The 12,234-nt window shown below is 56.9% G+C and overlaps 1 protein-coding gene across 1 annotated transcript; it reads left to right on the top strand.

Moving 5' to 3' along the window:
• Positions 1-1,494: 1,494 nt before the first annotated feature.
• On the top strand, positions 1,495-10,235 carry LOC309577427 (protein eva-1 homolog C-like; the record flags this gene model as incomplete). Its single annotated transcript, XM_082289439.1, has 8 exons — positions 1,495-1,576; positions 4,585-4,784; positions 7,344-7,467; positions 7,648-7,800; positions 7,966-8,109; positions 8,269-8,340; positions 8,689-8,778; positions 9,469-10,235. The coding sequence occupies 8 exons, from the start codon at positions 1,495-1,497 to the stop codon at positions 9,852-9,854; spliced, it is 1,251 nt and encodes a 416-aa protein (XP_082145565.1). The 3' UTR covers positions 9,855-10,235.
• Between the last annotated feature and the right edge of the window lie 1,999 nt (positions 10,236-12,234).

Below are 12,234 nucleotides of genomic sequence, written 5' to 3'. Positions count from 1 at the left end.
GATGTCTTCAGGACTGACCTTCAGTAGGGCCCCATTCCTGGAACTGGGCTGTTTCACAGGAAGGATGAACAGCTTGCTTTCCTCCCCAGGATGGGAGGGAACTGTTTGCTGCCAGATCACCCTGGCTGCAGAGACACTTTCCCAGCACACATGGGCTTAACTCTTAGGCAAGACCTGTCTTTCACCCCCAGACTACACAGCTGGTTCCAGTGCACAAAATGGGGATCCCCAATGCTTGACTCAGTCCCTGTCCCCCCCCACCACCCCCGGCTCAGAGAAGCTCCAACTTTCCCCAAAATAAGCAAGCCCTGATCAGACAGCATTCCACCCCCCAAGGCAATTAGGATGGGAAAAGATTTTGCAGACCCCTGGAGGAGGTGCCCCAACAGCCATGTTTCTCCTGGTCCTGCTACACAGCCCAGAGTGGTGCTAACACTGGGGGCTGCAGGGGTGGGGAGATGGGGGGCATATTTTTTCTGCCCATCAAAATTTTGGGAGAACTTGGAACTCTACTCAATGGGACAGGACACTGACTCACACTCTCATGATCAAGAGGTATGATGGGGCACACTGTGAGTGCCCCACAGGGCCATGACAGCACCCTCATCACGAGCTTGACACCCATCACAGCTCCTGCTGTGGACCCCCAGGTGATGTGTGCCAGTCCCTGCTGCTGCCACAGCCTCCTGAGCTGCCCCTGCCTGGGCAATGCTGAGCCTCTGGGAGCTGTGATGGCTCCTGGCACTGCCAGCTGCTGCTGTCTCTGCTGATCTCAGCTGGGTGCAGAGCCAGCAGCTCCAGTCCATGGCATTTCCCTCCAGCTGAAGCAGCAGGCAGGAATTTAAGTCCTGCAGGTGGGAGGCATGGTATGACTCGGTACCCTCCTCACAAAGTGCTGGAGTGCCCAATACCTCACCCCACAGAGGGTGTGGGGCAGAAGTGTGGCAGCAAAGGGGTCCCTTCCCACAGTGTTGGGTGCAGGAAGGGTGTTTGTCTTTTCTGCAAGAACAACCGCCTGGGAGGCAGTTCAGGGAGCCTTTCCCTTCTTCCTCACAGAGTGAATTGCCGGACATTTGCTGAGATTGAGATTACAGCACATACGTATCTGGATTTCTGCCTCACCATGTCTGGGAGAAAGCTGGGAGTACTTTGGAAACCTTGCCAAGCCTTGTTCCTCTGCCTAGGGGGAAAAGAGGTGGGAGGGAAGGGGCTGCAAGTTTCTCTGCCAGCAATGGGATGCCAAGGCACAGATCACCCGTAACAGGGTGCCCTGGGAGAAGTGTTCCTGTGCCCAGAGTGACCCAGCTGTCCCGAGCAGCCTCTGGCCCCGGGCAGCAGGCTAAGAGTGAGTGCACATGTGCCCGCCCAGCCTCGGGACTTCAGCAGGGCAGAGAAGCGAGCCATTGTCCCCCTGCAGTGCCAGCCCCGCGGGCACCACCCGCCGCCAAGGCCCCGGCTGGTACAGGCTGCCGGGTGGGACACAGCGGCTGTGCCATGGCCGGACTGGTCCGGCCAGCAGTAACCATGGTCTTCCTCTGCTTCACTGTGCGTCTGGAGGCCAGCCCGGAGCTGTCGGGTGAGTCAGGGTGAAGGCAGGGAGGTGGGGGATGCTGAGGACTGCACTGGTATGATGGGAGGGTGAAGTGACAGCAGGTTGGTGGGGTAGGGACAAGTGAGGTATAAACCATGGCAGGCCAGAGTGAGTTTCCCCAAAACTTTGGGATTTCTTTATCCCCACACAGGGCTGTTCTCCGAAAACACACCGCACACATCCCACAGCCCTGGTGTGCGTAAGAGTGGCTCCCCAGCTCTGCTGTGCTCCCATGGACAGTTTGGAGACAGAAATGTAAAGAAACAAATATCAAGCCAGTTCCTGAGCTTTGCTGAGCACCCCTCAGCCACAACACTCATGTCCTCGGTGCTGGGCAGTGTGTAGAGCTGAAGGAATACCCAGGGCTGCCCTGCCAGCCTTCCCTGTTCTGAGAAGGGGAGGGAAGAGTTGGGCTGAAGCTGTACCTGGTGCCTGGATGGAGGTGGTGGCTGTGCCCCAGCTAGTGCCACTCGTGAGTAGGGGTGCTGCAAGATTCCCTGCCACAAGACACGGCAAGGGTCAGAGGCTCTACCCAGGGCCATGCTGGTGAGCCTTATAGATGTAGACAAGGCAGAAATTTGGGATCCCTTGTGCCCCAGCTCTTTGAACAGACAGGACAGGTGCAGGCAGGCTGGGCACCAGCCGTTCCCCAGGGATCATCTGGGAACAGCCATGCACACCTTCCCTCTGCTCAGCCGGGCCCAGGTGGGTGAAAGCCCGATGCTGCAGGGCAGGCTGCGGTGAGGAGGATGTGATTTCATCTGGGCAGAGCTAACGGCACAACCACAGCACCGGAGACTGAGTCAGCTGTACTGGCACAAATCACTCACAAAGTCTGCCTACAGCCTCCTCAACATGGCTCCACCCAAAAAAACATCTTCACAACTGCTCACTGGCCCAAAATAGTGTGATGAAGAAACCTCTGCTCCCACTGCAGTGTTCAAGCCTCAGTTTTAAAATACAAACCACTGGTGCTGCCAGCTGGCATGACAGCAGAACAGGGTGCCAGCCTCAAGGCTGGATTTGGGGAAACACATTTCTTCTCATATTTCTCCCGAGTTCCCCACCATCCCCAGGATTTGGCTGAGCCCTCTGCATCCAGAGCTGCCCAGCAGTGGGGGGTATAAGCAGCCCTAGCTCCAGCAGTGTCGGGTATGGGCAGGTGGAATTGGACTCAGTGCCAGGAAGAAGTCAAGGCTGGGGTGGCTCTGAAACCTTCAGGAGAGCCTGACTGCTGCCAGGTGTGGGGCTGGTGCTGCAGCTGTGGGGCTGCTGCAGCAGATGCAGAGGAAGGGGATGGGGGCTGGCAGCCTGGGCAGGGTCCTGTGCCCCTCACAGCCCCCAGCATCCAGTGATACGGGGCAACCAGAGGAGAGGGACAGGACAGGGTTTGTCCTGCCCCCTCTTTGTGGGCACCACACCCCAAGGGGCTGGTCCAGCTCAGTGCCATTCAAAGAGCATCTTTGCATTGCACTGGAGCTTTGACCTGGCTAGAATACTTTGTCTACTGCCATCTACCCTCCTCTACCTCTCCTTTCCTTTCTCCTCCAGCATGCAGAGAAGCAATTGAGGGCTTGTTTCTGGGATGCTGTGGCCACCCACTTGCTCATCCCAGCTTGCGAGGGATAATGCCAAGGGAGAGATTAACTCCGGGCTGGAGGCAGCTCCCAGCTGCACCCGCTGACATCCCAGGGAGGGATGCTGACTGCAGATGCCAAAGGGTTAGTGGCAGCACTGAAGATGAAAGGGGCCCTTTGTGCTGCTGAGCCTGGCACCAGTTTGCAGAGAAGGGGAGGGAGCTTGTGCTCGCACCTTCTTGTCTTGGTTTGGGGGAGTTTGACACACAGGGAGTTGGGGGACAGGGTACATGTCCTGCCCTGGGGCCCAGCACTGGCCTGGGGCTGAGGTGCAAGTTCCTCCAAAGACCCCACAGCTGGGGATTGGGGTCTGTAATATGCTCAGAAGCCCCATGTTGCCCTGTCCCCATCTCCCAAGCCTCAAAATTATGCTTTCCCTTTGCTTTTTTTTTACTCAAAACCACAAATGGCTTCATTCAGGGCCTACACATTACATTTTGTCAGCTTTTCTTGCTTCCTCGGCCTTCTCCAGCAACTGGTGCCTGCTCAGAGCACCTAGCAGCTTGAAGAGCTGTTACTAAAACAGCTTCCTTGCCCACCCAGTACAGCCAGTGCCAACTGAAGGCAATGCTACATGTTAAGCCCTTGGAGAGGCCAGGCAGGACAGTCCCACTTTGCTGTCCCCCTGTTTCCTGTAGGGAAAACAACAGGGGCAGTAGTTTGGGACACAAAGTAGGTGGGATTGAAAGAGAGAAGCATTCTGTGATGGGAATTCAAGGAGGGAAGAGCCAGCGCCCATTGAAAGGGCTGTGGGCCAGGAATGGTTTGGACCAATACACTGGGCTTCTTCAGCAGAGACCTGAGGCCAGCTGGGCTCAGGTGATGACTTTGTGGCTCACACTCATCCATATTGACCCAGCCAGCTGTGGGAGCCTGCAGCAGCCCCTGGACCTTTCTCTCATCCAGCTCATGGCTCAACTTGTGACAGACTTGTGACAGAGCGCATCCGCCCCACCCTGACTCCAGGGATCATCGCTGGGAGACCATCTCTGGCTCACCCTTGTTCTCTCCCCACCATGGCTCCATAACAAGCCTGATTTTCTCTAAACACTTGATGACTCCTTATGGGATTTCCCCATCTTCTCTGACCTGCTGTACTGCCTCCCGCTTTCCCTTCCTGTTGCTAACCAGTTCAACTATTCCGTGCTGCTTTCCAGGCTCTCAGCAGCAATGCTGTATGCAAGGTTTGCTACAAGCCTATCTTCTCTGCTGCTGTCCTGCTCTGATCCTGTTCACCCCATAAGTGCCTCATCTCAAGACATCCTCACTGCCACCAGGACTTGGGTGCCCAAGTGCCACCACTGCCATGGCCCTGATTCTGCTTTGGACAATGCCTCCCCTGCTTTCCTCTTCCAGGGTACCTGCGCAAGGTGCTGAGGAACCACACTGCCCACACCTGCGATGGAGAGCAGCTTCTCATCATCTGCCCTCGCAAAACCACCATCAGCATCCTCGGTGCCTTCTATGGGCGTCGTGTGCCCAGCGCCAACCTCTGCCCCAGCCCCAACAATGCCTCCCAGGAGAGCACTGAATGCACGTCTGCCACTGCCCACCTGGTAAGGGAGGGATCCCAGGGGCCGGGCTGCACATCCCTCTGTCTCCGCATCACTGAGCTGTCTGCTTAGGCTGGGGGACTGCAGGCAATGCAGTCTTCCCATGCCCTGAGGAGGTTTTCACCAGCATCAGGATTACAGAATCACAGAATCAAAGACTCAAAAAAGCTTCTTGAACTCTGTTAGGCTTGGTGCTGAGACCACTTCTCTGGCTGGGCGTTCCCAACCACTCTCTGTGAGAGGAACCTTTTTCCAATATCCTGCCTAAACCTGCCCTGACACAACTTCAGCCCATTCACTTGGGTCCTGTCATTGGTCACCACAGGGGAGAGATCAGTGCCTGCCCCTTCTCTTCCCTTCACAAGGAAGTTGTAGACTGAAATGAGATCCCCCTCAGACTCCTCCAGGCTGAACAGACTAAGTGTCCTCAGCCAGTCCTCATAAGGCTTCCCCTCAAGGCCCTTCACCATATTTATTGCCCTCCTTTGGATGCTCTCTAATAGTTTAATATCTTTCTTATATTGTGGTGACCAAAACTGCACACAATATTCACGGTGAGGCCACCCCACTGCAGAGCAGAGCTGTACAATCTCCTCCCTGGCCTGGCTGAACCCCCCAGGACATGGTCGGCCCTGCTGGCTGCCAGGGCACTGCTGGCTTATATTCAGCTTTTTGTTGACCAGGACCTCCAGGGCCCCTGCTGCAGCACTGCTTTCCAACATCAAATTCCCCAGTTTGTCCATACACCCAGGGTTGCCCCATCCCAGGTACAGAATCCAGCACTTTTCCTTATTGAAATTCCTATGGTTGGTGACTGCCCAGTCCTCTAATTTGTTGAGGTCTCTCTGTGGAGCCTCCCTGCCTTTGAGGGAGTCAACAGCTCCTCACAGTTTTGCATCATCTGTGATTCACTGTGGGGCCCTTTTCCTAGACCATATTTGGAAGATAAGGGTGGAAGAGATGTTCTGCTATACATCCCAGAGTGGAGCCTGGCGGGAGGCACTGCTGTGTCCTGAGCTGGCTTGCAATCCCACAGGAAGCAGCAAGCTCGGAGAAAGCCCTGGAAGCTGGGGCTGGCTTCTGGGAGAGGAGCTTTGCTGTAGCCAAGGTGTTAGGCTCACGAAGTGAGACAGGACCCCACGAGATGCTGTGCTCATCCCTGTGGCTGCATCCCCTGGGGTTAGCACAGAGCTTGGCTCTTCCCCAGCCAGAAGCAGCCCCCATCTGTGCTGGCAGGTCCCAGGGAGTGGATTAATGAAGCAGACCAAAGGAGCTCTGTTTGATGGCAGCAGCTGGTGCAGGGAAAGGGTAGGAAAGCAGAGGCTCACAGAAGAAAAGGGATGGAACCTCCCCAAAGTTGATGCCTGGGTCCCTCGATGGGGACATTGTTTCATGTGCTGCTTTTCTAAGACCCTGTTCCAGCTCCTTGCTAGGGCTGGGACAAACCTGCAGCAAAGCCAGTGACTGCAGCTGCCTGCAGGAAAAGGGAATGAGCTGGAGAAGAGGAAAAAGAGCTGAGGAGCCAGTGCCCTGCTAAGGAGCTCGCAGGGCTTTCCTGCCTGGTCCTGCTCCAGCTCCAGCCATACATCCCCTCCTGGGATCCTGCATGTGCCAGGAGGTCTGCAAGCACCAAGCTCGACCACGCTGGCATGGCACCAGGCTGGCCCCATGAACCACCCTGCAAGCACAGAGGGTCCCCCTCCCTGCAGGATGGAGAGTATGGCCTGGCACAGGTGCTTGGAAAGTGAGAGCAGGTCCGTATAGCTCAGGTTCATACTGGGTGAACAGTGGGGTGGCCATGCTGGCACAGGGCTGGGATACCCGCTCCTGCTTAAGGAGCAGGGATGTCTGGAGGGCAGAGAGCAGAGCTGCTGACAAGGCTCAGCTCTGTTCAGGCAGCAACTGGGAAGAGAGATTACTTCTGTTTCCTTAGTGAATTTCCCTTCTGGCAGCCAGTGAAGACTAAGGGGAGGCTCAGTCCTAAGCTGGGCAGGAGGGACAGCGACAGAGGAGGGGAAGGCCTGAGTCACGAGGCGGCAGCAAGGGCGTGAACTGCTCCCTGCTGCCGGCAGCCTCTGCTCCGCTGCGGAGCCATTGCTGTGGGACTTGCGGGGACAAAGAGGGGGACATAGGGGCAGGGAGTCCCACAGCCACCCGCGGGCTGGCCGCGCGCCCAGGAGGGAGAGCGGCCGCGGCCACCTCGGTCACCGGTGGGTGAACCCTTGTCCCCACCTTGTGGCCGCGCGGGGACATTGCACGGACCGCGGGGACGCGAGCGCCCGGGGCAGTGTCAGCGCGCACCTGCACAGGTGTTAGAGACGCGCGGCGTGGTGTGGTACTGGGATGCCAGCACAGGTAGTAGCAGACGGGCTGGCACACAGCTCACTGTGGGTGCAGGGGAGGAACTGGTTCAGGAATGGGCACTGGCATCAGGGGTGGGCAGGAGCAGCTGTGGGGCAACAGGCCATTTCCCTGAGCCTGGTGATAGCACTGAGGGACAGGAGGTGAGAACAGCCTCAGGACTTCTCACCCAACTCACATCTGTTCCACTCTGCTCTCCAGAAGCTGCTGGCTGAGTGCCAGGACCAGCAGTGGTGCCAGTTCTCAGTGCACAGCCAGGTCTTTGGGCCAGACCCATGCCCTGGGACACACAAGTATCTCATCGCTTCCTACAAATGCCAGCCAGGTGAGGTGGAACACAGTCTGGGCAACACTGCATGGGCTCTTCCTGGCCTCAGCTGCTCAGAAAGGGGCAGGAAGGAGAGCATGGCTACTCCTGTACCTTGCAGCCCTCTTTCAACCCTCCCCTCGGCCTAAGAGAGGTGATTCAGGATGCATTGGGACACTCTGTGATGTCACTCCCCAGGGAACCATCGGGTCAAGACCGTGTGCGAGAATGACAAGCTTAGGCTGCAGTGTCGACCAAAATCCATCCTGGCCATTTATTCTGCAAGTTATGGACGATTCCTGCGGGGCAAACCAGAGTGTGATGCCTTGAACACTGGAGGACCCCATATAGGTATGCTAGAATGGTTCGAGACAGAAATGGGACAGGAACCATGCAGAGAGTATGGCACAAGTCCATCACTGGGCTGTACCTGTGTCCCATGGCCTCAGCTGGCTGATGCCCAGCAGGGAGGGGTAGGCAGCTCTGCCCATGGGTCCATGCCTTATGTCTCTGCAGAGTGTGTGGCTCCAGACGCTCTGCGCAGGGTCTCCAAGAAGTGCCACCGCAAGGGGAACTGCACCGTGGCTGCTGACAAGGCCACCTTTGGGGACCCATGCCTCCCCGGCATGAAGAAGCAGCTGCGAGTCTCTTACACCTGTGGTGAGAGCTCCCCACGGAGCCAGGGGCACAGGGGCCACTGGTGGAGTGTCTGCTGTGCCCACCCCATGCCAGGCAGGCAGGGGCATGGGGCTCCCCAGGCACACAGGGGCTGCAGGGGAGGAGCAGCGTGGTGATGCTTGGTGTGTGCTCTCCTTGCAGTGCCCAAGCAACTGCTGGAGGAGGTGGGCCCTGACACCTCGGACCCCTTCCTGCTCTCGGACTACATGCATGGTAATGGGGGGAAGGGAGGTTACACCACAAACAGTGTGGCACCATGTCCATGCTTGGGTGAACCAGCCCTTCCATGGCCTGTCTGCATCCCTGGTACCAGCCCCAGCCTATCACCTCTGTTCCATGGTGGAAGCCATCCCTTGGTCAGTGCCCGTGTCTGAGGGGCTGGAGGTGGCATCTGCTGGAGCAGGGGAGGGGAAGATACACAGGGTCATCCCTGCAGGCAGCAGAGCATTTGTGCAGGAAGGATGGAGTGTGGTATGGGGAAGGACAAGCAGGAGTAGGCAGCCGGGACACGGAGCACTGAGAGCACCTTGTGTCTCAGCCTGCACCCCCTTGTCACTGCAGGTGGCTGGTACAAAGGCCCCAGGTTCTCCAGGCTCCAGGAAGACCGCATGGTTTTTACTAGCTCTCTGGAAGCTTTTGCCCACCTTTGGGGTACGTGCCCTCCCTGGGTCTCATGCAGCAGTCAGGGGAACAGGACAGGCTGGGGGTGGCTGGGGTCCCGGATGGCCCCAGCTCAACCCAGGGCTCATCTCAGAGGCAGCCAGATCCCAGACCTCTCCCGCAGGGTCAACAGGCACACAAAGGAGTAGGGCCCATGCTGGGTTTGGGGTGGACAGGTAGGGCAGGAGTTCAGAGGTTGAACAAGCCCCAAAATCCCACAGCACCAAGAGTCATGGTGTGGCTACAGTCCTGCCTGTGGGCCTTCCTCTTCTAACAGGCCAGATTACCCTTTTCCTTCCTGCCCTGGGTCTTTTCCTTCCTGCCCTGTCTGCAGGTACTGATAGAGACCACCTCTCTGTAGGCAAAAATTTCCCTTGCCAGAGGAAATTACTAATTTAATCCCCCAAAGGATTATTCTTTCCTCTGCTCTGCCTCACCCCCATCCCAATGGAGGTTTCCTTTGGGGAAAGGCACATTTCAGGACTGGTGGGTGCTGATGAGGCTCTAGGCGACACTTCCATGGTCAGTGGGGCAGGGTCTGTCCTGCTTCTGCAACCTGGGTGGTGAGGGCATCCCTGCTTCCCTCTTATTCCCAAATGCCTGGCAGAGGGGCTTTGCAGGCACTGATACAGGCTGCAGAGCAGTTTGTACCTTGGTGTCTTTCTTTTCTTTTCCTCTCAGGTGTCCCAGAGAAAGTTGCCCTCTACTTTCTTTGTGGAGTCTCAGGAGGCCTCATGTTGCTGCTGTGCATCATCAGCCCCAAAACGACCTTCCTCCAGGAGATGGGGGAGGCTCTCAAAGATCCAGAGCTGGGAAGCAGCTCGGAACTGGGCAGGACCAAGCTGCGGGATGAGCAGGATGAAGATGTCCCTGATGACAGCTCCTCAGACTCCTCCTTCCGCCGCCTCACCCGCACCTACCGGGCCACTGACAGCATCTTCAGCCCTGAGCTGACGGCAGCTATGGAGGGAGCAGTGGAGCACCAGGGCCACAGTGGGGAGGAGATCTGGATGCCCAGGGAGTCAAGCCCATATGCCATACACAAGATCAAATCGGCCACCAAATAAGAACTGGAAGAAAATGGCTGGAGAGCAGCAGAGGGATGCAGGCTCAGTGGGATCCGATATCAGACAGACATAAGAGTTTGGGCTCCTTGGGGCGACTGGACATCCCAAGAGGCAGCAGGGTCATGGCAGCTCCAGCGTGTCCATCAACTCACTGCTCCACCAGCATGGAAACCTCTAGCCTGGGGGTGACATGCAGTCCCTGGGTGTGATGAGGGGCTGTGTAACGGCTCCGTGGGCCACTGGCTCCTTTGCCACAGATACGCCACTAACCCTAACCTAACCTCCCTGTTCTCAGCTCACATCATCTGGCTCTAGAGTTGAACCCTCATCAGGTGTGCCAAGCCCACCCTGAGCCCTTCGAGGCTGTTTGCTCTTATTTCTCCTTGGGTACTGGCTTCCACTCCTGGTGCTGCAAATGCACCCTGCACTCAGGCACTGTGCCAGCAGCAGAGGCAGGAATGGCCAGGACACAGGGAGACACAGGTGGAGCGGGTGTGCAAGCACAGCAGGCATCACCAGCACAGCCCCACCACAGTGCATGCCATGCAGCCCTGCTGTGCCAAGGGAGCTACTCCCCAGGCTGGGGCCACTGGCAGCTCAGCATGACACTGCCTCTCACTCTCCATTCAGGAGCTCTGCCACGCCGTGTTGCTCTGTGCTTTCCTTTGTACTTTCCCCAGTGGCAGCAGAGCCCCAAGTTTTAACTTGCTGTGTTTTTTCCCAGTAAATAAATGCAACAGCTCTTGGGCACATTTCTCCCTGACCTTGGCCATTAGTAATGAAAAAGGAAAAAAGGAAGAGGCAGAGTTCAGCCCTCCCTGTGCAGAGAAGTATCTTGCCTCCCACCAGTGCTTCTGGCACTTGGCTATGGGAAGTAACAAGTTGGGCCTGTTTTACCACAGGAAAGGATAAGGTTTTAGCCTGGGGAAGGGAAATGGGGAAAAGCAGTCCATCTGGGTTTGAGGAATGATGCTTCCCTGTCCTTGCTGCTCTTCTTGACCCTGGGGCTTCCTGACTGGTAAGCAATCCTGGAGCAAAGGCCCCCAGATACCATGCAGACGGGCTTCTTGGCCGTCCTGCAGTGCCAGGAAGCCAGGCTGGGGCTGAGGTCTGCTCCAGCTCGAAAAGGCAGTGCAGGCTTTTTTAGTGCTGTGGAAAGAGGCTGGATGGAAGCGGAAACCCAGCTCTCCTCACGATAGGGACACATCAGGCACAGATGCTCTTGAGCTAGCAGCTAGAGTCCAGTGGGAGCTAGACAGCAGAGTCTAGTGGGAGGAGCCAAGGACCTGCATTCTACCTGATTTGGGGGGCTGCTGAGGGAATGTCAGAGCCCAAGGAGAGCTTGCAGAGCTCTCACCTCCAACTGGCCCCCAGCATCCTTAGATTGTGGGCAGGACTGAGACCACAGTTTTGCCTCAATGCTTGGACAGCTGGCACAGATCCTGCTGCACACCCATGGCTTCACTTTGCACTTCTTGCTCTCCTCATCTTTTATCCCACATCCAGGGTGATTTCAGCTCGTGTGGCGCGAGTTGCACCCCTGCAGCAGGCCTGGGATTCCCAAGAGCCCCGCCAGGAGCACCAGCATGGCAGTGCTTCGGAAACTGGAAAAGCCAGCTTCCCAGTGCCAAGCCCGGGCAGGACAGGCAGACATGAAGCTGTCCCAAAGCAGGCAGCTTATTCCAGCCTCCACAGAGACATGGGCAGACTTGGATGGGAGTTTTGGCTGAGGATCTTACCCCACAGGATAACCAGGTTTCCATTGGCAGTGGGATGTGTCCTGGCTCTGCCTGGCTAGTATGCACCCAACTTGTATTTTTGGCTGGGCTATGCCCTGCCTTAACATGCACGGGGAAAGGATCCCACAGGATCCCAACCCAATAGCAAGCAAGCCTCAGGAAGGTCCCAGGCCAGGGACAGAAGCAATGACAGGAGGAAACAAGATGGGCTGGAGCTGCAGCAGCCCTGACCAGTTTTGGGGACCGAAGGGACCCAGGTTTAAACCTCCACTGGACCTGTGAGCAGAATTCTGCTCCTGGCTGTCCATGACCCAGGTCTTTCTGCTGGAGATGTGGCAGAGCTGCCTGCATGCAGCCCAAGCCATGTGCCTGATCCTGCCCATGTGGCCCTTGGGCAGCAGGTTTAAATCCCCTCAGATGCTTGCACTGCTGTGTTTCCTCGGCCAGGGGTTCATCAGCTCCACCTGCAACAGCAGCACATGGGTGTGGAATTATCTGAAAGGATTTTCTTGAGTTAAACTTAGGAATTTGAAAGGTTTTTCCGGGAACCTGGTGGCTGGGGGAAGCTTTCCACTGCTGCAGTGCTGAGCTCTGCTGAGTTTACCTCAGTGGGGGCTTCACTTGAGCCAGAGCTCAGTGGC

Source organism: Coloeus monedula (assembly GCF_965178545.1).
Source record: "Coloeus monedula genome assembly, chromosome: 12".
NCBI lineage: Eukaryota > Metazoa > Chordata > Aves > Passeriformes > Corvidae > Coloeus > Coloeus monedula.
Note: the sequence above shows the minus strand (reverse complement) of the source record. Positions and strands in the feature narration are given on the sequence as shown.